Below are 25,354 nucleotides of genomic sequence, written 5' to 3' on the forward strand. Positions count from 1 at the left end.
ATTTCCTTCAAGAACTTTTCCTTTGCATTCACAACTTGGCTAACCAGTGCAAGAGGCTTAGCTTTTGGTCTGTCTTGGCTTTCAACATGTCTTCCTCACTAAGGTTAATCATCTCTAGCTTTTGATTTAAAGTGAGAGACTTGTGACTCTTCCTTCACTTGAACACTTAAGAGGCCACTGTAGGGTTATTAACTGGCCTAATTTCAATATCATCTCAGGGAATAGGGAGGCCTGAGGAGAGGGAGAGAGATGGGGAACGGCTGATCGGTGGAGCAGTCAGAACATACACAACATTCATCAATTAAGTTCATTGTCTTATATGGGTGTGGTTCATGCACCCCAAAACAGTTACAATAGTAACATCAAAGCTCACTGATGACAGATCACCAAAACAGATATAATAATGGAAAAGTTTGAAATATTGTGAGAATTAACAAAACGTGACACATGAAGTAAGCACACGCTGCTGGAAAAATGGCGCCAACAGACTTGCTTGATGCAGGGTTGCCACAAACCCTCAATTTCTAAAAAATGCACTATCCGCAAAGCGGAATAAAGCGAAGTGCTATAAAACCAGGTATGCCTGTACGTCAGAAGGATGAATAGGAGATAAGTAGTATCTTAGTTATCTAGTGCCGCTATAACAGAAATACCACAAGTGGATGGCTTTAACAAATAGAAATTCATTCTCTCACAGTCTATTAGGCTACAAGTCCAAATTCAGGGCATCAGCTCCAGGGAAAAGCTTTCTCTTTCTGCGGGCTCTGGAGGAAGGCCCTTGTCACCAATCTTCCCCTGGACTAGAAGCTTCTCATTGCAGGAACCCCTGGTCCAAAGGATGCGCTACTCTCCTGGCTCGTTTCTTGGTGGTATGAGGTTCCCACGTCTCTCTGCTCACTTCTCTCTTCTATATCTCAAAAGAGATTGGCTTAAGACACAGTCCAATCATGTAGATTGAGTCCTGCCTTATTAACATAACTGCCACTAATCCCATCTCACCAATACCATAGAGACAGGATTTACAACACATAGGAGAATCACATCAGATGACAAAATGGTAGACAACTATACAATATTGGGAATCATGTCATAGCCAAATTGATACACATATTTTGGGGGGACACAATTCAATCCATGAGAAGTAGATAAAGAGATGTGGGAAAAACATTTCCAGCAGAGGAAATTATCATGTGTCAGGTAGCTGGAGGGAGCATGAGCAAGATGAGGCTGGAGAGGAGCCAGCCTACTCGTGGTCTTGTTGGTCATGTTAATACATTTTGTCTTTATCCCAAGAGTTACAGAATGGTATCAAAGTGACATGATTAGATTTTATATTAGACATCTCTTATGTCCTGTTTCAGATCCTTCTGGTCTCCCTTTAGAACTTCTTGTCATTTTTTCCACTGCTGGCTGCCACAGTGGTGACCTATTCTATGTAGACTTCAACCAACTTCCATGAGGACACAATCTGACAGTGTCTTGCTTCATGTCCATGCCATGTACCTCTTGTCTTTATTCTTTTCAACCAATAAATACGGGTCAAGTACCTACAAAGTGGAAACTTGTATGTAGTCCCTACTATAGGAGTTACTCTGTCTTCAAATGGCTTACAAGCTAGTAGAATTTAGGCAGGCCTAGAGAGAGGCCTGCAAATCCAACGTGCTCAGCACACCACAGTGGAAATAAAAAAAAGGTTCTATGGGAGTATAGAAGAGGAAGTAAATTCACCATAGCAATCACAAAAGGTTTTTGAAGGAGTGCCATTTCAGCTGGACTTGAGATGAATGGGTTACCTGAACTCACTTCTTTTCTTTCCTAACTCTCATTTTTTTCTCTTATATGCCATTAGTTAATGGCTGTCATTTTGCAAATGCTTTTTGTTGCAGTGTTTGAAAAATGTATAAAGCTTAAATATGGCAGCTAATACATATATGGATAATCTTCTCTAGTACATATTAATCATTAAGGTATTTTTAAGCTATGATCATGATTTACATCAGCTTTTACACACATTTTCTGCATTAGAAATAAGTTTCACTGATTCTCATTTTAAGAAAAGTATTGTGTTGTCTCAAAAGAAATTTCCAAAATTGAGCTAGTTTATCTTTACTTAACTGAATTTTAAAAATTCCTTTAAATAAATTTGAAAAATATTATTATTATTTAAAGACCATGTATAGTAGATTGGAAAAAGAAGCACAGGACTAGACATCATTAAGATCTGTATTCTAATCACTAGTATGTCACTAAGCAGCCCTGTTGGTGCAGTGGTTAAAGTTCTCAGCTGCAAACCCGCCAGCTGCTCCATGGGAGAAAGATGTGGTAGTCTACTTCCATAAAGATTACAGCCTTGGAAACCCCATGGGGCAGTTCTACTCTGTCCTATAGGGTCACTATGAGTTGGAATCGACTTGATGGCAACAGGTTTACTGTGACACTATCTGGTGCAGTGATTTTGAGCAAATCACTTCACTTTCATGGACCTTAGTTTCCTCATCTAGAAAAAGGTTTGGAATCAATGATCTTTATGTTTTATTTCTTATTTGTCTAAACCCTTTGTTTTCCATTTATGATTTCAACTTGCCCAATTACTAAAATATTCATTAAGAAAGGGAATGACGCTTGTTGTGGCCATCTAGGAAAATATCCTCTACAAATACTTTGGCTACAAGGGTGGATTCCAGAAACTAGTCACATGAAGTTTGCAGAACACTATGTTAGGCTCGATACGTGCTCTTGACAGACTGCATTGGGAAAGACTGTCCTAAAATTACATCATCTTTAAAGAGCTGTGTCTCAAGAGGCCATGGCAGTGGTCAAAACATTGGCTCAACATCTTTTTGATGTGTTACTGATAGAAAAGTCATTATTATTCAAACTGTAAAATCTGATCTGAAACATACCCTAATTAACAACAATAATAGCAAAACACATAAGGCCAGAGGTACATTCCACAATGGAGAGACTAAGCAATTTAAACCCAGTGGAATAATTTTTGGCTACAGTGAGACAGACTTTAGGGGGAGATGAGACTCTCTGAAAACACAGCTAGAGTCCTTCAGTCCGAATTTAATTCTTAGTGCACAGGAACATAATGACAACTGTTTATTATGGTTGTGAAATCTGAACCTGTCAAAAGTTGTTCAAGCAAATAACCTTAAAGAATGAAAAGTTATATGAACAGGGATACATTTTTTCTTGACTTAAAACAGGTTGTACACTGAAGACAGTGACAGGCCCAGAAGAGGCCCAGCAGCAGAGCTGGCAGTTGTAGGTGGCAGGGCCAAGAGGAGGCCTGCACGACTGCAAGGAGCCAAGAGAGCTCTCCTGCACTGAAGAAGGGAGACTTTGCCTACATGCTTCCTGATCCTGATCCTGAATTGCAGCCTGTTGATCTTGATCCCAAAATTGTACCCTGTTCTATAATAAACCGCTTAACTGTAATAAATAAATAAAACAGGTTGTAGAGACTTTCACCATTTTCTAGCCAGGCTCCTTTGCATATGGAGTAGAGGATCAGTATCTTTGGGTGAGGTTTGAGGGTGGGATTCTAGAGCAATCACGTTCAATAGAAATATAATGTAAGTCCTATATGCAATTTTTAGCCTTCTAGCAGCCACATCAAAAAAGTAAAAAGAAACAGGTAAAAATAAATATAATATTTTATTTAATCCAATACATCCAGAATATGATAATTTCTACTTGTAATCAATATAAAAATCACTATAAGCTATTTTACATTCCTTTTTCATACTAAGTCTTCAAAACCTGGTGTGTATTTTACACTTAAACAGCACATCTCAATTTGCACTAGCCACATTTCAAGTACTTAGTAGCTAGTTCTGCATGTCAGCTGAAGTAATCCGGGTCTTGTAGCCCCAAAGTTATAGACACTGTGATCTTCCTTTTCTTTTCTTCCTTCAACTGCCCTTTCCTTGGGCTTTTGGTTGCTATTTTTGGAATATTGTTTAGAAGATTTATGGCAGATGGCATCAACCTGGGACCAAACTTCTTGTAGAGGAACTTAAAACCTGTCAATCACTCCAGGCTAAAGCAGAGAGAAGGTCTGAAACCAGGTAATGCAGTAAAGTGTTTTTCACAAAATTAGTCATAGATAAGAGAAAAGGGTTCACGGTGAACTTCAAAGGGTATAAAAGCAAAGTAGATTCAAAGAGTAACATGTGGATTTTTTCCCTTTGACCTTGTTATTAAACTAAGTTGTCTCTGTTGTAAACTATCTATAATCTGGCCTAAATTGTAGATAAAAAATGTTTCATCCTCCTTGTTTTTCCCCTTTTTCACATTGCCTATTTCTTTGCTGAGTAAGGAGAAAGATATTTGGGACAAACTGTATCTGATTCTACTGTAGCTGCTGGAGACTTGTAAACTTCTTTTGTTATTGGTGACCATTCAAAATTGAGTATAGACTTGAAAATCAGGAAATTGTTGAAAAAAATTTTTTTAAAACAACCTATGACTAGAAAAATTTAAGATCTTATGTAGCAAAAAAAAAGAGGGATGACCCTCCCTAAAATTTCACTATAATGTAGCTATCAAGATTCTTATATTAGAAATCTGAGATTCTGTAATACTACAAGTAGACTTTGCTACAAAAGGAAAACAATTTTTTTTTACTAATGCATACAAAAGCCATGTAGAGAACCCATATTATATTAATATAATACTTAAATTATATTGGGACATATAGCAAAATATTGCATGGATTTTACCTTATTAAAAATATAATTTTTCCTTTGGTGGAAAAAATGGAAATGTCAACTTGTCATATGCCTTAATTAAAATATATATTATCTAAAGTTAAACAGGACATGAGATAATATTCTAGATATTATACATCATGTATAAACACGTTTTGTATGCTATGAAAATTAAATTACTTTATAAACTGAGAAGTAGAGAATAGAGCTAAGTGTTTCATTGTTGTTAGGTGTTGCCGAGTCCGTTCTGACTCACAGTGACTCTATGGACAACAGAACAAAACACTGCCCGGTCCTGTGCCATCCTCACAGTCATTGCTATGTCTGAGCCCATCATTGCAGCCACTGTTTCAATCCATCTCATTGAGGTTCTTCCTCTTTTTCGTTGACCCCCTACTTTACCAAGCATGATGTCCTTCTCCAGAGACTGGTCCCTCCTGATAACATGTCCAAAGTACATGAGACGACATTATCCTTGCTTTTAATGAGCATTCTGGCTGTACTTCTTCCAAGACACACTTGTTCATTCTTCTGGTAGTCCATGGTATATTCAATATTCTTCACCAACACCATCATTCAAAGGCATCAATTTTTCTTTGGTCTGCCATATTCATTGTCCAGCTTTCACATGCATAGGAGGCGACTGAAAATACCATAGCTCGGGTCAGGCATACCTTAGTTCTCGAAGCGTTTTGGCTTCCATAAAAGTTTGCCTTGCATGAGCCTGACACTTTATAGGGTACTGGTTATTATAAGATGAATAAGTATTACATCGTCTCTGCAGTCGTGGATCTCACAGTTGAGACAGGAACAGACATATACAACAAATATATTGTTCAGTGCCTGTATGTAACAGGTGTACTCACTAAATTTTTGAATAAAGTATTATCACGAGACTTATGCTTCTGGCCAAGGTACTGGATTTACTCTCCTGCTTGAAACTCTTTCCCCATCCAAATTGACAAAATATATTAAACAACTGTTTTCAAAATACTGGACGTCAGGCAATGAAGGAAAGAAATCACTGAAGGGTGAAAACAGACAGGCTAAGTTATACGATTGCCCCAACTTACTGCCTTGAGAGAGTTTCCTAGCACTAGCACAGGGAGGGGAACCTAGGTGAAGTTCCCCGAGTTGATAAGACGAAGCTGACAGTAATGAGAGGCCAGGGCAGCTAGAGTTCATACGGCAGAGTGCTGGAGAGGAGAGAGAGCTGCACAGAGAATGAATGATGGAGATCTGGAGAGGGTCTCCCTCATACATTCAGTCCAATACTGATTAGTGTACAACTACTCAGCTGAACATATGCAATACGTGCACAGGTTAACAAAACTACCTAAAGCTGCAGAAATAATGACCTGGAAGGCTTAAAGGTAACCGTGTATTATTCCTATTAGTACTCACACAGGGCTAGGAATGCCGTCAGTTTCCACCACCAAGACTAAAATACCTCGTGATTCAGTTATTGGGTAGAGTACACAGAATGGTCTTGCCTTAGTACTGAGGAACAATTAGTTCCAGACTGAGCACTGCTCTGGACTTGTTTAACAAATTTTAAAAGCAAAACTCAAAAGGATCAAACTGTTTCTAAGTAACTTAATTACATCTCAAAAAAAAAAAAAAGCTGAAGAATATTTATAGGAATGCAAAAATATCCAGCATCCAACTAGGTAAAATTCACAATATCTGGCATCCAATAAAAAAATTACCAGGCATGCAGAGAAGGAAAAAAAAAAAAAGCCCACTATCCATAATGAAGAGAAAAATTAATCAGCTGAAACAGATCTAGACCTGACACAGCTGTTATAATTAGCAGACAAGTACATTAAACAGTTATTATGACTGTATTTTATATATTTAAAAAGTTAATACACATGGAAGTTATATAAAGGACCCATACTGAACTTTTAGAGATGAACATTACAATGTCTGAGATGAAAAATACTTGATGGGATTAATGGTAAATTAGACATTGTAGAAGAAAAGATGAGTTAACTTTAATACACATCAATAGAAACAATCCAAAATGAAAAATCAAAAATTAAGAGAATAAAAAAATTGAAAACAGCAATAATGAGCTGTGGGACAATTTCAAGTGTCCTAACGCATGTAATTGGCATTCCTGAAGAAGAGGAGGGAGGTTAGAAAAAATATTTGATGCAATAATGGTTGAACATATTCAAATTTGATAAAAATTATAAATCAACAACCAAGAAGCTCAATGAACCCTGTCTTAGTTATCTACTGCTGCTATAACAGAAGTACCACAAGTGGATGGCATCAACAAACAGAAATTTATTCTCTCACGGTCTAGTAGGCTAGAAGTCTAAATTCAGGGCGTCAGCTGCAGGGGAAGGCTTTCTCTCTCTGTCAGCTCTGGAGGAAGGTCCTTGTCATCAATCTTCCCCTGGACTAGGAACTTCTCAGTGCAGGAACCACGGGTCCAAAGGACGTACTCTGCTCCAGGCGCTGCTTTCTTGGTAGAGGTCCCCTGTCTCTCTACTTGCTTCTCTCTTTTATATCTCAAGAGAGATTGGCTTAAAACACAACCTGATTTTGTAAATTGAGTCCTACACCATTAACATAACTGCCACTAATCCCACGGCATTAACATCATAGAGGTAGGATTTACAACACATAGGAAAATCAAATCAGATGACAAAATGATGGACAATCACACAATACTGGGAATCATGGCCTAGCCAAGTTGATAATCTGGGGACACAATTCAATCCATGACAAACCCCAAGCACAAGAAACATGAAGAAAGACAGCAAGAAGCATCATAATCAAATTGCTCAAAATCAGTGGTAAAGAAAGAATCTTAAAAGCAGCCAGAGAAAAAGATACACTAAGTACAGAGGAATAAAGATAAGGATAAAAGAAGAACGTTTCTCGATGAAAACAATGCAAGCAAGACAGTGAGAAACATCTTCAGAGTACCAAAGGAAATAAACTATCGACCTAGTATTCTATACTCAGCAAAAATATTTTTCCAAAATAAAGTCCTTCCAACATACAAAAACTGAACGTCCTCCTCTGAGGTAGCGTGCAGGGAACTACCAGTCCTCCTCAGGCTTTACTCCCAACACCTCTCATTGCTTCTAGAACTGTAACCAGACTACAGGGGATCAGTACAAAGTGGGATCCATGAGCAGGTTCCAAACATACCAAAAAATTGCAAGATTTTGCCAATTTATCTTGACAGAAATCTGGAAAATATGTATGTGAAATGATCTTAAAGGTGCTGGATCAGGGTGGAAGGAATGTCATGTTGGATTAGGCTAAATTTACTGATATGGGTGTACTAAGCAGAGAGTCTAGATACAATGTGGTAGTGGCTCTGAGATTATGTTTGGTTGGTTAACTGGTATTTGAACCCAGAAGTGGACTACAGTAAATGAAACTAAAATGTATAACTTTCTTGCTATACTGTAGAGGAAGATACAAAAATCTAAGTGACATAAAAATGCTACAGTACATTTCTTATGTAAGACCTGCTCACCCACTCTCTCTCCTTCCTGGGAAGGTCCAGAGGGATACCTCCTTCATCAAGGCTAGGAGAAATACACTGATGAGAAGAGTCTGGCAGCCATAAAGTGTTCTCTGGTGACTGCTCTCTGCAGGCCATGAATCACAGCGCTATCAAGCTGGTATCCTTAACTTCAATGGGGATAAGAGATTTTAGGGTGACCACGGAAAAACAGTAGCACTTGACTGCTAGAGAAAAGATTGGCACGGTTGGTATAGCAGACAGCAGAGCCAAAGAAGTAATCAGTAAGGTTTCACCTGTACAGATAGTGGATATTTGCTACTTGATCACAATGTGCCTAGGACTAAAATAGATGGGCAGCCTACTGAAGTCATACTTGATTTGTATCAGTAGAAATACTAAGTTTGGTAAACAAAAGCAGGATTTGAGTTACCACAATAGAGCATCATAGCCCCTCACTCAATCCTAGACTTGAACTAGTTCACAGAACCAGAGCCATTTTCATGAAGAGAAGGCTGGGGTCTCCTTAAGGACTCTGGTACACAGCCAAAAATTACACTCTCAATCTACCTCCTAGCCTTCCCCCATGAGTGTACAGACATTTACTAGAGTTTGCTATGACTACCATGCACTGGGGAAGGGAATTTTGGGGGCAGGGGGCTCTGTACACAGGTTCTGAAATGACACGAACTCATGGAGGCCCCAAACACCACTGTGATCTACCAGCCAGTGTAGAGTTTTGGCTTGGAGCCTTCTTACTGTATCCCTTCTTGTGTGTCACCACTGAAGTCTCTTTCTTTAGCTTGTGTTCAGTTAGTGTTTTGACAGAGATTTTTCTTGAATGTCAGGATTCAGTGTTTGCTTGGTCATTGTAAACCTTTGACTTTTTCCAGAGTTCTGACAAAGTTGGCTCTGACAGCTTTTGTTTGGTTTTTGATATTTCTTTGGAGGGGCAGGAGTTTGAAGCTGCCTCCTCTGCCCTTTTTGACCTCACTCCAGCAGAAAACTTTTGGAGCAAAACTATGCCATCCTCTACAGATTACTACTCTCTTTAAGAAACAGCTTCTGGATTCCTCCTGGACCCTAGCAAACAACAGACTCACGGCCACCAAGTTACCATGCAACCTGAGCTACCCATCATGGAACAGATGTCCATGAAATAGTAGCTGTGGAACAATGGTTAAGGGCTCAGCTGCTGAACAAAAAGTTGAAACCCACCCAGTAGTTCCAAGGGAGAAAGACCTGGTGACTTGCTCCCACAAAGATTACAGCTTAGAAAATCCTAAGATTACAGCTTAGAGTACCCTATGGGGCAGTACTACTCTGCCACCTGGGGTTGCTATGAGTCGAAAGTTGTCTTGAAGGCACCTAACAACAATAACAAGTTATAAAATTAGATGTATACAAAAGCACTCCAGTATCAAGCAGAAGTGCAATATACAAAATCAGGCCCAAACAGGCCCTGAAGTCACAAGTTGTAACAGCAACTGTCCCAAATGCCTATGGCCAATACTCCTGTCACACTTCCTCCTCTCTCTTGATTCATCCTAGGCCTATGGAGAGTGCTCTTCCAGTTGACTGAAGAAGGAAAAATTGGGCCTTGTTTACATGTAGTTCTGCATGATATGATGACATTACCTACAAGTAGACAGTTACAGAACTATAGCTCCACTCTTGGGTGTCTATGAAGGACAACAGCAAAGAGAAACCCTATTAGTGGGCAGACTTTGAGCAGTATATTGGATTGTTAATTTTGTCTGGAAGGGGAGATGGCCAGAGGTATGAAAGTACCTAATTTATGGGCAGTGGCTAATGGTTTAACTGGATGATCAGAGACTTGGAAACAACACTGGAGAATTATTAACAAGGAGGTCTGAGGAGAAGGTATATGGATAGTCCTCTACGAATGGGCACATAGTGTGAAAATATTTATATCCCATGTGAATGTTTACCAAAGAGCAACCTCAGTGGAGGAGTATTTTAATAATTAGGTGGACACTTTCAATGTCAGTCAGCTTCCCTCCACAGCAACACTGTCCTTGCCCAACAGGTCCATGAAAAAGTGGCCATGGTTGCAAGGTATGGAGACTATGCATGGGTAACATAGACTTCCACTTACTAAGATGGATGTGACAATGGCTACTATTGAGTGACCAAAACTGACCCCCAATATAGTCCAATTTCCTGAGGGACCCAGCCAACCACACAAGGTGATTACACTATATCATTTCCATCATTGAAGGGGCAGCACTTTATTCTTATTGGAAAAGATACCTACTCTAGATAGAGATTTGTTTCCCCTACCCACAATTCTTCTGCCAAAACCATCATCTGTGGACACATGGAACACTTTGTTGATTGTCATGGTATTTAATACAGCATCACTGGAATGCTGATTGAGATTGCATTCAATCTTTAGATCAATTCGTTGAGAACTGACATCCTAACAATACTGACTCTTCCACATCCTTTGAAATTTTATGATTGATTATGTAAATGAACCTGGCCATTTTTGTTAGTGTCTTGTATTTGTTCATTTTGTATTTACTCATTTATTCATTTCAATATTGTAATTATCATATGTTCAAATTGGATAATTATATAAGCCTTTGGGAGGCCAAAATCTGTTGTGATTGTTTCTGCTGACACTAATTTATACTGGCTCATTTCCTTGCATATTTGATCATTTTTTAATTGTGAGTTCATATTTCATTGAATTTAACCTGTGGGAATTCTGACTGCCTATATTGGGGATGCATTACTCCAGAAAGAATTTAGAGTTAACTTCTTTTGGAGGCAAGCGTGGGGACCATGCTACTGAATAGGGGTTACTTTATTCCTTTTCCAGTGTCCAATTCTAATGCAATTCTAATGTAATTCTAATTCAGCCAGCTCTCCCCAAGGCTTAAGTGATCACAAATCTGGACTTCCCAATTGTTAACTACTCAGGGCTCTGGTTTCCTCTATTTGTTCTTTTCTTAAGAAGCAGGGGGAGGGGCATATTAGAGATTTTCTTTTCTTCTTGGGAAAAATCGACGTATCAAAAATTATTTATTTTTGAAATTTTCTAGAATCTATTCCTATTTTGGAGAGAAATTCTTTCATAGCATGTGGTCTAGCAAAATGCTGGTAATGGAGATCTTCACTGAGTTTTTTAATTAAAAAATAAATCATAATTTACTGTTTAAAAATATTAGCTAAAATCTTGACAGATAAAAAGGTTTTACTCCTATATCTGCTCAAATGGAAAAAGTGTTAAGGCCATGTTTTGTTTTGGTTTTTGTTGACAGATTTTTAGTAATCTCAGTCATAAAAAAATACTAAAATATGATCGGTTCTTTGAAATGAGATGATATGTAGGAATAATCTATAACCTCTGTAAAGCATTGCTTTAAAAAATTAACTTGGCATTAAAAGAATCTGATAAACAAAATAGCCCCTTGGCAGTACTCATGTTCTATTTAATTTTCCCTTGAGGACAGGAAAGAAAGAATAATGTCTAGGTCACGAAAAGCAAAAGTCACTAAAGTTTTGAATCACTATCTAAAAATTAGTTCATTAATGTTTCTTTCTTAAAACATCAACACAGATGTTTGGCCTCTCTGTCTCGAAACTCTATGCTTTTCTAAAAAATGTTCAGAATGTCATGTTAAATCCCCACAAGTACGTTGGTGTAACAAGAACATAAGTACTAATAAATCCCCAGTTGGCAATACATAACACATTAAAATAAGAATATGGCATTTGAGTCCATTTATAACTGAGAAGAACCTCTATATAATGTGCTGGAATGAAGCACAGGATCTATTTTTATATATATAAAGAGAATCGGGGAATTATCTAACTTTAGGACTTCTACAGACCTTGATCTGTTAATCCTACTCCTTCATTCTCTAAACAGGAAAGTAACAAAAGACATGTGGCTTTTCTTAAGACATATTTATTATGTTTTATTCTTCTCATAAGAGTTTTCATTAACTTTCTACAAAAATGAAAATCTTTATTATCAAAATAATATATGCTTGTTATATATTTTATAAAATTTAAAGGTTTAAATTGGAAATTAAAATTCTTCTAATCCTATTTCCCAGAGAAAAACACTGTGAAGGATTTTGTATAAATATTCTTCCAGATTTTTACTATGATATACTTACATACATATATCACACACACATACATACATGTAATATTTTTAGGTAAAAAATAGAATCATACTGTACTTACGTAACTTCCTTCTTGCCCAACTGGAAGTTTTTCCATATTAGCACATACAGATATACTTCTTTCTTTTTAGTAGATAAACAGTATTCCAAAGAAGAGTGGTATCACAATTATTTTAATAAACATCCAAATGGTAAACATTTAGGTTGCTTTTCATCTTTGCTATGATAAAGTATTATAGGCACTCTCTTATCCTCTAGAGTATAAACATATCTCCAATAAAGGTGAACCATTTCCTATCTTGTCAATTCCCTAGGCAACCTAAAAACTGCCTGTTATTATATTTTTGATGCTAGATTGAATCACTGCAGATATTAAGCTAGAATTTCTGAGAAATATACTCTGAAGTTGGTTTCGAAAAGATAAATGTGCCTTGTAAAAAAAATCTAAATGCAGTACCCTAAGACATAAAAGATGTGTAAGTTATAAAGGAGTCCCTAGGTGATGCAAACAGTTAATGTGCTCACTGCTAATCAAAAGGTTGGAGGTTTGAGAACATCCTGAGCCACCTTGGAACAGGTAGTCTACTTTTGAAAAATCAGCCACTGAAAACCCTGTGGAGGACAGTTCTACCCTGATACAAATTAATTAGGTCACTATGAGTTGGATGCCGTTAAGTAGATGGCAACTGGTTACTGGTTATGAAGTTATAAAGAATAATGGTACAACAAACACTCATATGCCCAATTTAAGAAACAGAATATTACCATTACCTTTGAAGACTCCCATGTTCACCACTATTCCTCTCTGTCCCCAGAGATAATTATTTTCCTAACTTTAAAATTTTATTATTCCCTTGCTTTTCTTATACTTTTATAACGTATATTTGTATTCTTAAATAACATATTTCTTAGTTTTACAGGCTTTTGAATTTTATATATACCCAGTATACCCAGTCCTCACTTATCAACATGGTTAGGTTCCAAAACATCAGGTCATTAAATGGAAATCGAAAATCAGCGTTATACAAGACTGGGGGCTGTGCCCGGTCTTCGGCACCAGTGTCCTTCCGAGTCACTCACTGCCAGTCGGGTGCCCCCAGTGCATCTCTGGATGTGCGTGGTGTGGTGGGTCCCCCTTCCCCACCACCGTGGAGTACAGAGGGGGAGTTGCGGTGGTGGTGGTGGTCGGGGGAATGCCTGCTGCCTCTAGAGCAGCAGGGGCCCACCATCACCTGGTGGCGCTTCAGGCCTCCACGCAGACTACCTCGCCTCACCTATCCACCTTCCCACTCTGCCAGCCCCAGAGATGGGCCTCAGCATTGGGTGGCTCCCGGGCCTACAGGCAGGTGAGGCCCCGCCATCTGGGCCCAGAGGAGGCTGCAGAGAGGGCTCTTGGAAGAAGAGACTTACAAGCACCTCCTGCCCACCTCCTGCAGCCCTGGCTCCAGCCGCCTTCTTGCGGCCCCAACGTCCTCGCCTCTAGGTTGCTGCCAGACAGTCCCACCTTGCTACAAGCCTGGGCTGGTTTCTCCACCCAATGGGGTAAAACTAACCAGAGGCAGCCCACGCAGCATTGCTCCCTCTCACGAATCTCGCCTCCTCCTCCCCTCTCTTCCCTTGGCTCCTCCTTAATGCACAACATAGTTGGATAGTAGATATTTTTCTATTGTAAATTCGAAATGTCAGATAACAAGACAGTCCATAAGTGAGTAGGTGTATACTATAATTCAATTGCCCTTCCCTTTATTTTGTGGCATGGCTGTGGTTCATTCATTTTCTCTGCTAATAATATTGTGTTGTAAGAAGATACCATAATTTATTTATCTATTCTATTGCTGATTCCACCATTTGTCTGTCAATTTGTTGTACTATGGTGGCTTACGTGTTGCTGTGATGCTGAAAGCTATGCCACTGGTATTTCAAATACCAGTAGGGTCACCCAGAGTGGACAGGTTTCAACACAGCTTCCAGACTAAGACAGACTAGGAAGAAGGACCTAGCGATCTACTTCTAAAAAAAAAAAAAGAAAAAAAATTGGCCAGTAAAACCTTATGAATAGTAGTGGAACATTGTCTTGTATAGTGCCAGAAGATGAGCCCCTCAGGCTGGAAGGCACTCAAAATACAACCAGGGAACAGCTGCCTCCTCAAAGTAGAGCAGACCTTAATGACATGGATGGAGTAAAGCTTTTGGGATCTTCATTTGCTGACTGCTGAGTAGCTAAAGCGAATGGAAGAAATGATGAAGTAAAAGAGCTGAACAGAAGATTTCAAAGGGTGGCTCGAGAAGACAAAGTAAAGTATTATAATGAAATGGAGTTAGAAAACCAAAAGGGAAGAACACTCTTGGCATTTCTCAAGCTGAAGGAACTAAAGAAAAAATTAAAGCCTCGATTTGCAATACTGAAGGATTCTATGGGCAAAATATTGAATGATGCAGGAAGCATCAAAAGAAGATGGAAGGAATCCACAGTCACTATAACAAAAAGAACTGGTCGATGTTCAACCATTTCAAGAGGTAGCATATGATCAAGAACCCATGGTACTGAGGGAAGAAGTCCAAGTGGCACTGAAGGCGTTGGCGAAAAACAAAGCTCCAGGAATTGATGGAATATCAACTGAGATGTTTCAACAAACAGATGCAATGCTAGAAGCGCTCACTCGTCTATGCCAAGAAATTTGGAAGACAGCTGCCTGGCCAACCAACTGGAAGAGATCCATATTTATGCCCATTCCAAAGAAAAGTGATCCGACAGAATGCGGAAACTAGCAAACAATATCATTAATATGTCATGCAAGTAAAAATTTTGCTGAAAATAATTAAAAAACGGTTGCAGCAGTACATCAACAGGGAACTGCCAGAAATTCAAGCCGGATTCAGAAGAGGATGTGGAACCAGTGATAACATTGCTGATGTCAGATGGATCTTGGCTGAAAGCAGAGAATACCAGAAAGATATTTACCAGTGTTTTATTGACTATACAAAGGCATTCAACTGTGTGGATCATAAGAAGTTATGGATGATGTTGCAAAGAATGGGAATTCCAGAACACTTAATTGTGTTCATGCAATAGACCAAGAGACAGACAAGGGGATACTGTATAGTTTAAAATTAGGAAAGGTGCGCGTCCGGGTTGTATCCTTTCACCATACTTATTCAATCTGTATCCTGAATTATGGTGTTGGCAAAGAATGTTCAATATACCATGGACTGCCAGAAGAACAAACAAATCTGTCTTGGAAGAAGTACAGCCAGAATGCTCGTTAGAAGCGAGGATGGAGAGACTTTGTCTCATGTACTTTGGACATGCTATCAGGGGAGACCAGTCCCTGGAGAAGGACATCATGCTTGGTAAAGTAGACAGTCAGCAAAAAAGAGGAAGACCCTCAGTGAGATGGAGTAACACAGTGGCTGCAACAGTGGCCTCAAGCAGCAAGGACTGCAAGGATGGTACAGGACTGGGCAGTATTTTGTTCTGCTGTACACAGTGTTGCTATGAGTCAGAACCGACTCGATGGCACCTAACAACATCATTGCTGGTAAGCATATGAGTTGTTTTCAGTTGTCTGCTATTTCTGACAGTGCTGCTATGAACATTTTTGTGCATGTTTCCTGGTGTATGTGGGAGCTCCTCTAGGACTGGAATCACTGAGTCATAGATTATGTTCATATTCAGCTTTATAAGCTAATGGCAAAATCTTTTGCAAAGTGGTTGTACAATTTACACTCTTATCAGCACTGTTTATGTATTCCATTTGTTAAAACTTTTGGCAACAGTTGATGTTATCAGATTTTTAAATCCTTGCCAAACAGTGGATGCAAAATGCTATCCCATTGTGGTTTTAATTTGTATTTTTCTAATTATTGATACATTTCATCTTTATTTTTTACATCATCTCTTTATACATTTATTGTCCAAGTGGGTTTCCTTTTCTCTGAGATACTTAAGTGTTTTACCATTTTAAAATTGTGTTGTTTGTCTTTTCTTATTCATTTGTAGTTCTTTATGCTCTCAGTACTAATTTGTTGGTAGTTACATGCTTTGCAAGCATCTGTCACTCTGCGGTTTGCATTTTCACCCTCTTTAGGTTATCTTTGATGAATACAAGTTCTCAATTTTCATGTAAGCAAACATGTCAATCTTTTCTTTTATAGTTGGCATTATTTATGACTTAACAAATCTTTTCCTACCCTAAAGTCATAAGATATTGCTTGTATTGTGCTCTAAAAGTTTTATAATTTGGCTTTTCATATTTAAGTCTTTAGTCCATGTGGAATTGATTTTTGGTGTATGATGTGAGGTATGTGCACATCTTTTGTGTACAAGTTTGTACATGGTCACCCAACTGCCTCAGTACCACTTTCTGAATCACCCATCTTTTCGCCACTGATGTGAAATGTCAACTCTCATAAATCATGTTTTCCTATATGTGTGAGTCTGTTTCTGGGCTCTCTATTCTATTGGTCAACTTGTTTATGAATGTACAAATACCACCCTGTCTTAATTACTATAATCTTCAATTAATTTTGATATCTAAAAAAGGGCAAATTTCCATGCTTTTTTTTTAGGAGTATGTTGGTAATTCTTGGGCTTTTCTCTTCCAAATTTTATTACTTATTACTTACTATATATTAATTATTATTTATTATTGTAAATTTTGCTTTCTAATTTACCAGTACGTAACATGCATTTTGTTTACTTTCTCTGGAGTTACATAGATGGCTTTGGAAATCTTAATATTTAATTACATTTTCTCCTTGTGCAATAGGTTTGAGAAGGATTTCTGGATTATCTGTAGAGAATATGATTCCAGTGTCATACAATATCTAACAAAGCGACAGGATGGGAAAACCAGATTATTTGCTTCTCCTAAATTGAGTCTTCATTATTTTGTGAGAAGTTTATTTCTGTAAGATCCTAAACATATTCTGAAGTCAACTGGAAATAACTTTTTGTATTTTACAGATACAAAGTACTTAGTAAATAATTCAGTAACTCATTTATCATTTAGATTGTCCACCATTCATTGCCCATTTCTTTAACAGTACAACTGAAAACTGACTGAAAAGGGCTGACGTGAACACAGACATTAAGAAAATGCCTTACATTCACTTACATATAAGTGAATATTTTAAAGATGATTTTTCATTTTCACAGAGTTTACATATAGAAGTAGTAAAAATAATCAAGTATTTTTCAAGAGAAAACAAAGAGTGAATGAAAACCTCTTAATATTTATGCCAAGTAATGACAGAAATGGTATAGCTATCGGCTCTTCATCCTATTAGCTGTGGAAGGCTCAAGAACATCATAGATATGTAATTATTGAATCTCCTGGGGGAAGTACTCTCAAATAAAAGCAATAATCTGAAAGAACTAAAAATTACCTGTAGAGTACAGTTCATCATCCTTATTATGTAGTCAAACTGTTGATGGTCTAATATTGCCCGGTTTTGCTGGACATGTAAACCCAATTCATCAGTAAGACACTGTCTTGCTGCCTTTCCTTTCAGGGCTCTTAGGGCAGCAGGAAGGGTCTGAGGACAAGAGAGGTACAAGTGACTAAAAGGTTCACTGGAAGAAAATAACTTATAAACAATCATGTTGAAAATTCAAGTGCACCCTACAAGCCATTTAACAACATTATTAGTAGAAATAAACTACTAAAGAAGAGTTGATTTGATATTAAGAACAATTATAAAATAGATAGATTTGCAGTTATTTTTGTCAGCCAGCATGAAAAATAAATAGAATTAGTTACGTGGTAAATTGAAAAAGCACTAAATTTACTTTTTTTAAAACTCATCAAAACTTTAACAAACTGACTGCTGCTTCATAGTATGAGTCAAAACCAGACACCTAGAGATATCTTCTTTATATAACTGGTCACTTCCTCATGGCAAGAATAGAAGGAAAATTAAAAATGCCAAGAAACACAGATTATATACTTTAAAACTGGTCAGCTACTTAATGACTACTCAGTTTTAATTTATAACTGAAAAGTTCTACAATCTCTTCTCCTCATTTCAATATTATAATAAAGAAATAAAAAGGACTACAGCAATAAAAATAAAGATCTCTAGGTTTATGTATTAAACTCTTTTACTTTATCATGAGAACACCCACATGAATACCTCCTTTAGTTCACCATTTATGGCCTATTTAATTTACACTCTTATCAGCACTGTTTATGTATTCCATTTGTTAAAACTTTTGGCAACAGTTGATGTTATCAGATTTTTAATAAGTTTATTTAACTTGAAAAAACTAAAAAAGCAGAATGAAAGAGCAAATGAGAAGGAGGGAAGAAAACTGAGAGTGGGAGACCATAATAGTGTTTGTTATAGGCAGGCACAAGAAACAGAATGTGAAAGCTGAAAGCAAAGAAAGAAAAAAAAAATCTATCACTTCAACCATAAGAAAAAATGGAAACCAAACCAACCAACCAAACAAACAAACCCTCAAAACATAAAGAGGCTTGGGGTCATTTAGTTGTAAGTGTAAAAACTTGTACATGTTTTACCAGCCCCTTGTAATAGATTTTCAGATCTACAACAAGGCGTTACCAAGAAACATTTATATTATGTTCAGCATGTTGTATTGAAGGAGGCAAAAAAAATGTGCTTTAAGGAGGCACATTTAAATTGAATACTATAGTTTCTACAATTCATTATATATTCTGACTAGATTCTTTGTAACAAATTAAATTATATTTAAAATATGAAGTTTCTTAGTAATATACCAAAATAGGGTTCAATGACTAATGCTTGAAAGTCTGAGGAAAATGAAAAAAAATTACTATTGATATTTCTCTGGCAGCTATCTAATTAAGCCTGGCTTACAGTTTTAAATCTCTGACACTATTTATTTAAAATGATTGAAATAATGAAAGGCCATTTTATAAGGAAAAGGGATAGAATTTAAGGAGAGCTCAGTTGGCAACCTAACATGTAAATCTGAAAGGGAAATGATAAATGCATTTTATTACCTTTTCAGTCTCCAAAGTTTTATTTTCAAATATAAATGAGATGCAGTTTCTAACAACTTCCAGTCTCTGTGCACTGTTGAAAACTGTCATCACCTTATCCATTATCGAAACTAGTAAAGGAATATAAAGAAAACACAAATAAATTAAACTCCTTTGACAATTACAAAAGCAAAGGGAATATTACTTTAAGACTGTTTGTACATGACCAACACTTGAGTTTATTTTCTCCCTTGTTAACCTGGCATTGAAGGTATTCCATTTCACTATTCTGATTACATTTGAAGTGTCAGGCTAGTCAGTACCTCAATGAGAATAATTTCACAGGATGGATTCTAAGAACGCACTTAACTCTCTCAGACAAAGTAATTCAAAGTAAAATTATATTAAGCAAAAACAAACAAACAAAAAAACGGTTGCTGTTGAGTGGATTCTGACTCATAGAGACCCTACAGGACAGAGTAGAACTACCCCATAGAGTTTCCAAGGAGCGCATGGTGGATTCGAACTGCTGACCTTTTGGTTAGCAGTCATAGCTCCTAACCACAACGCCACTAAGGTTTCCATATTAAGCATAGGTAAACATTTATTTAAACATTAATGATAAACTGACAGGAAATATTTGGGGGTACGGGACCACGACAAAAATAAGCTAATGCTCATAAGCAAGGGGACTACTGACAGGAAAAGAAACTGATATTTCTAAGGTATTTAAAAAAAAAAACTACATAGCACAAAAAATTATATACTGCAAATTTGGGCAGAGGGAACTTGAAGGAAAGAAGCAGTGTAAAAAAAAAAAGAGAGAGAGAGAGAAATGATCATGGCCAAAAGATTGCTATACTGGCTTAGGAAAGCCATTTATTAGTCCTGTGAACTTACATTAGCATCTTTTATCATAGCACTGGATAATTCTAGTCTATTAGCTTGGCTAAAATTACTTAAATAAACTTATCAAAGAATGTTGTTGTTGTGTGCTGTCAAGTTGATTCTGACTCACAGCGACCCTATAGGACAGAGTAGAACTGCCTCATAGGGTTTCCAAGGCTGTAATCTTTATGGAAGCAGATTGCCAGGTCTTTTCTCCTATGTAGCTGCTGGTAGGTTCAAACTGCCGACCTTTCAGCTAATAGTCAAGAACTTAACCATTGTGCCGCTAGGGCTCCTTAAAAGAATATTTTGGTTAGCAGCCACAGCTCACCGTAGCTCTTAACCACTGTGCCATCAGGGCTCCTAAATGAATATTAGGAGGATATAAATGAAAGTAGTATTTGTGAAAAAACAAAACAAAATAAAAAAACCAGAATATAACTTACAGAGAACTATATGATTTGTACAAATGAGGTAGTATCAATCATTTTTAAGCCAAAAAGAAAGACTACTTATATTTTATGGCTCCTCTTTAGAATCTAAAGGTACCATCCCTTCATCTCTTTCCATACCTAACAAGAAAGACTATCATATGTTACTCATTATATCCCACTTATTTCTTCAATACAAAACCTTATATCTTGAAGTCATTTGTAAAACTTTTTTTATTTTGAAAAATTATAGGCCCACAAGTTGCAAAAATAGTACACTGAGGTCTCATGTACCCATTACCCAGCTCCCCTCAATGGTGGGTGACATCTTATGTAACTATACTGCTTTATTAGAAGCAGGAAATTAATTAGAACAATACAATTAACTAGACTACAGACCTCACTTGAATTTTACAGTTTTCTTCAAAACATTTTTAATTATATAACTAATTTTCTGCATAATCATGATGGTTAAATTGCTTATTTCACATGACTCCTCTCCCTGAAATGCCCGTTCTTAATTGTGGGCTCTTGGTGCTTCCCACAAATGCAGGAGAGGTCAGTACCACAGACTGAAATAGAAATCTATTTTTAGAGTAGAAAACTTCTTAGAGTCCCCAAACAATACCACATAATTGATTAAGAAAGGAACATCTTTAAGTTATGTTTATAAACTTTTAATTCTAAGGCTCTTTAGTGGTATTTAAAACTTTCTTTAGTCTGAGCCATTAGAATACCCACTTTTTAAATAATGAGTCTGTTTACATCTGGGAATTATTATTTTCCTTTGGAGACTACAACTTAGTTCACTCCCAGAAGAAAGTTCTTCATCTGGTGCCACTGATTCCTCAGGGATTGGCCAAATCCTCAGTTGTGGCATTCTAATTTCAGCTTTCTAACATTTTATAACAACTCTGGTTTCTGGGCACTTGACTTCCCAGCCAATCACAAGTCCTCTGGTCCCTCTGGGGAATAGGCAGAAGCTAATTAACATGTAAAATTTTGAATGCCTCTTTTAAGTGACCGAAGGAATTCTATACACATATTAAGTGGGCACTATGTAAAATGAGCCCTGGTGGCATAGTGGTTAAGAGCTTGGCTGCTAACCAAAAGGTTGGTGGTTTGAATCCACCAGCTGCTGCTCTTTGGAAATGGGACAATTTACTCTTCCCTATAGGGTTACTATGAGTTGGAATAGACAGGATGGCAACAGGTTTGGTTTGGTTTTTTTATGTAAAATGAAACATTTACACTTGTTAACTTCAGCACAAGGGAAACTCTGACTGACTCTGATCAACCTAAACAAATCAGAAAGTTGGACAGAAGTTCCTGCTTTTTGTTGTTGCTGCTGGTTTTATAGGAAGTGCCAGAAGGGCCAAATACTGAGTCATGCGTGCCTATCTCACTAATTCCAGTGAATCTAAAAAAGAAATTTGATCTGGATTGAAAATAATGAAATTAAAAAGATTATACAAAGATAATGTATAGACAACTAAAGCTCAATTAATATAATTAAAAAAAAAACCCAAACCCAATGCCGTCAAGTAGATTCCGACTCATAGCAATCCTATAGGACAGAGTAGAACTGCCCCCATAGGGTTTCCAAGGAGTGCCTGGTGGATTCGAACTGCTGACCTTTTGGTCAGCAGCTGTAGCTCTTAACCACTATGCCACCAGGGTTTCCTCAATTAATATAATTCAAGCAAATTAAATTTTAAACTTCTAATCTGGCCATGTGGATATTTAAAGAAAGTATTCAATCAGTGTATGAATATTAAAATTACAAGACCAACCCTTTCAAAAAGTACCTACTTTGCTATGTGAAAATCCAGTCAACACTGAAGTTAAGTTGTTAAATTCTTAGGAAGATAATGGTAAATTAATATTACCAGTTACCACCTGCCATCAAGCTGATTCCAACTCATGGTGACCCCATGTGTGTCAGAGTAGAATTGTGCTCCATAGGGTTTTCAATGGCTGATTTTTCAGAAGTAGACTGCCAGGCCTTTCTTTCAAGGCACTTCTTGAATGTTAATCTTTTGGTTTGCAGCTAAGCATGTTAACCATTTTGCACTACCCAGGAAATCCAAATCAACATTACTACATAAATAATATCTTGTCATCCATTAATAAGAAAATCACACTGACTTCCATTTCTAGATATGACAGAACAGTTTGTAGCAAACTAAAAACCCCACCGGGAACAATTATGAAAGTTAGGGAAAATACAAAAACCATCTATTTAAAGGTATCACAGAGTTACAGTAATACAAAGATTAGAGGACCTATAATTCCAGAGAAACGAAAAGACTGGGACAGGTGAGCTAAGGACACACAGCCACTTTTTCCCTAGGGGATCTGCCAATACTGGGTCCAGGCAAAAGGCTGAGAAGCTTGGCTTGATTCTGGTAGATGACTAGGTTGACCAGCAAAGTTTTTGGTGGTCATGTGGAGCTTAACTGACCAAAGAGTATGCATGCTGTAGTCTCTAAATAAAACTGTAAAAGAAGAGTAAACAAAAAGAATAAATAAATGTATAAGTAACAAGCCAAAAGAGATAAAATATGGAATAAAAAAAATACTTTATTAATCTAAAAGAAAACAAGACAGCAGAGGAAAACAATGTAACAGGATCAAATGGAAAAAACAAACAGTAAACTACATTAAAGCTATTATTATATCAGAAATGTCATTAAGTAACAATCAAATAAATACAAGTAACATACTAAGATTGTCAGGCTGCCTAAAACAAAACAAAACAAAAAAACCCACAACCCTATCATACACTGCTTACAAAAAGCACACCTTAAACATAAGGACTCAAAGAGTTTGAAAATAAAAGGAAGGATGGAAAAAGATAAACTATACAAACACTAACCAAAAGAAAGCTGGTGTGGCTAGATAAACATTAGTCAAAGAAACTTGAAGGCAAGAAGCATTACTAGAGACAAAGAGGGACATTTCATAATGATAAAGGGATCAATCACTAGGATGTTATAACATCTGTAAATATATATGCATCCAATAAATTAGCATCAAAACCTATAAAGAAAATAACTGACAGAACTAAAATGAAAAATAAGCAATTCCACTATTGAGAGATTTTAACACATCTCTCTCAATGGCTGGAAAAAAAAAAATCAGTAAAGAAAGGCAACCCACAGAATGGGAGAAAATATTTGCAAATTATGTGTCTGATAAGGGACCTGAATCCAGAATATATAGAAAACTCATAAAACTCAATAATAAAAATACAAATAACCCAATTTAAAAATGGGCAAAGAATCTGAAGAGACATTTCTCCAAAGAAGATATGTTTTCGTTAGTTGCCATCGAGTCAGCTCCAGCTCATGGCGACCTTATATATAGCAAAATGTCATGCTGCCCAGTCCTGTGCCACCTTCATGATATTGGTATGTTGGAGTTTATTGCTGTGGCTACCAAAGAACATATACAAATGACCAATAAGCACATGAAAAGGTGCTCAAAATCATTAGTGGATGTGGAGAAATTGGAACCCCCATATGTTACTGATGGGAATGTAAAATGGTGAAGCTACTTTGGAAAACATCTGACAGTTTCTCAAAATGCTAAACACATAGTAGTTACCCATCAGTTTCATTCCTAGATACATGCCCAATAGAATTGAGAACCTATGTTCACACAAACCCTGTACATAAATGTTTATAGCAGCATTATTCATAATAGTCAAAAAGTAGAAACAACCCAAAAGTTCATCAACTGATGAGTGGATAACAAAATGTAGCTGTGGTATATATCCATACAATGAAATATTATTGCACCATAAAAGGAATGAAGTACTGATACATGCTACAACCTGGATGAACCTTGAAAACATTATGCTAAGTGAAAGAAGCCAGTCACAAGAGACCACATATTGTATGATTCCATTTATATGAAATGTCCATAGTAGGCAAATCCACAGAGGCAGAAAGTAAACTACTGCTTGCCTAGGGCTGGGGAGGGAGTGGTTTGGGGAAAGTAAGGTGCGACTGCTCATGGCTTCAGGGCTTCTTTTTGGGGTGATTAAAATGTTCTGAAACTAGACAGTGGTAGTAGTAATGGTTGATAGGAGTCCCTGGGTGGTGCAAATGGTTAACGTGTTAGGCTGCTGACCGAGAGGTTCAACGTTCGTGGTCACCCAGAGGTGCATCAGAAAAAAGGCCTGGCAATTGCCAAAAAAAAAAAAAAAATCAGCCATTGAAAACCCTATGGAGCACAGTTGCACTCTGACACACATGGGGTCGCCACAAGTCAGAGTCAACTTGACAGCAACTGGTTGGTTGGTAACTGAATATATTAAAAATCACTAATTGTATACTTTTAAAAGAGTGCATTTCACGGTATGTGAACTATATCTCAATAAAGTTGTTATCAGAAAAGAGATTCTTTAGCAGTAGAGGTTGGGTTAATGGTTACCCTTTGTGGGGGAAAGGGAATAGAACAGGTTTTCTGGGTGTTGATAATATTCTGATTCTTGATCTGGGAACTGGTTACATGAGCTAGTTCACTTTGTGAAAATTCATCAAGATGTTCACTTTATGAAAGGTCATGGAAGCTCCATAGACACATCCAAACTCCTTGAGGGACTGAATTGCTGGGCGGAGGGCCGTGGGGACCACGGTCTCAGGGAACATCTAGCTCAATTGGCATAACATAGTTTATAAAGACA

At 37.2% G+C, this 25,354-nt stretch overlaps 1 protein-coding gene across 1 annotated transcript in view; it reads right to left on the reverse strand.

Moving 5' to 3' along the window:
• The window catches only part of SBF2 (SET binding factor 2), a gene marked incomplete at its 5' end in the record, with an annotated part of 451,091 nt that overhangs the window by 183,926 nt on the left and 241,811 nt on the right, over positions 1-25,354 (reverse strand). The window contains 2 exons of the mRNA XM_023736921.1: positions 17,763-17,912; positions 19,364-19,473. Of these exons, the coding sequence (XP_023592689.1) occupies positions 17,763-17,912; positions 19,364-19,473 (260 nt within the window). The remainder of the gene's footprint in view (positions 1-17,762; positions 17,913-19,363; positions 19,474-25,354) is intronic.

Source organism: Trichechus manatus, unplaced genomic scaffold, assembly GCF_000243295.1.
Source record: "Trichechus manatus latirostris isolate Lorelei unplaced genomic scaffold, TriManLat1.0 scaffold00006, whole genome shotgun sequence".
In the NCBI taxonomy this organism is placed as follows: Eukaryota; Metazoa; Chordata; class Mammalia; order Sirenia; family Trichechidae; genus Trichechus; species Trichechus manatus.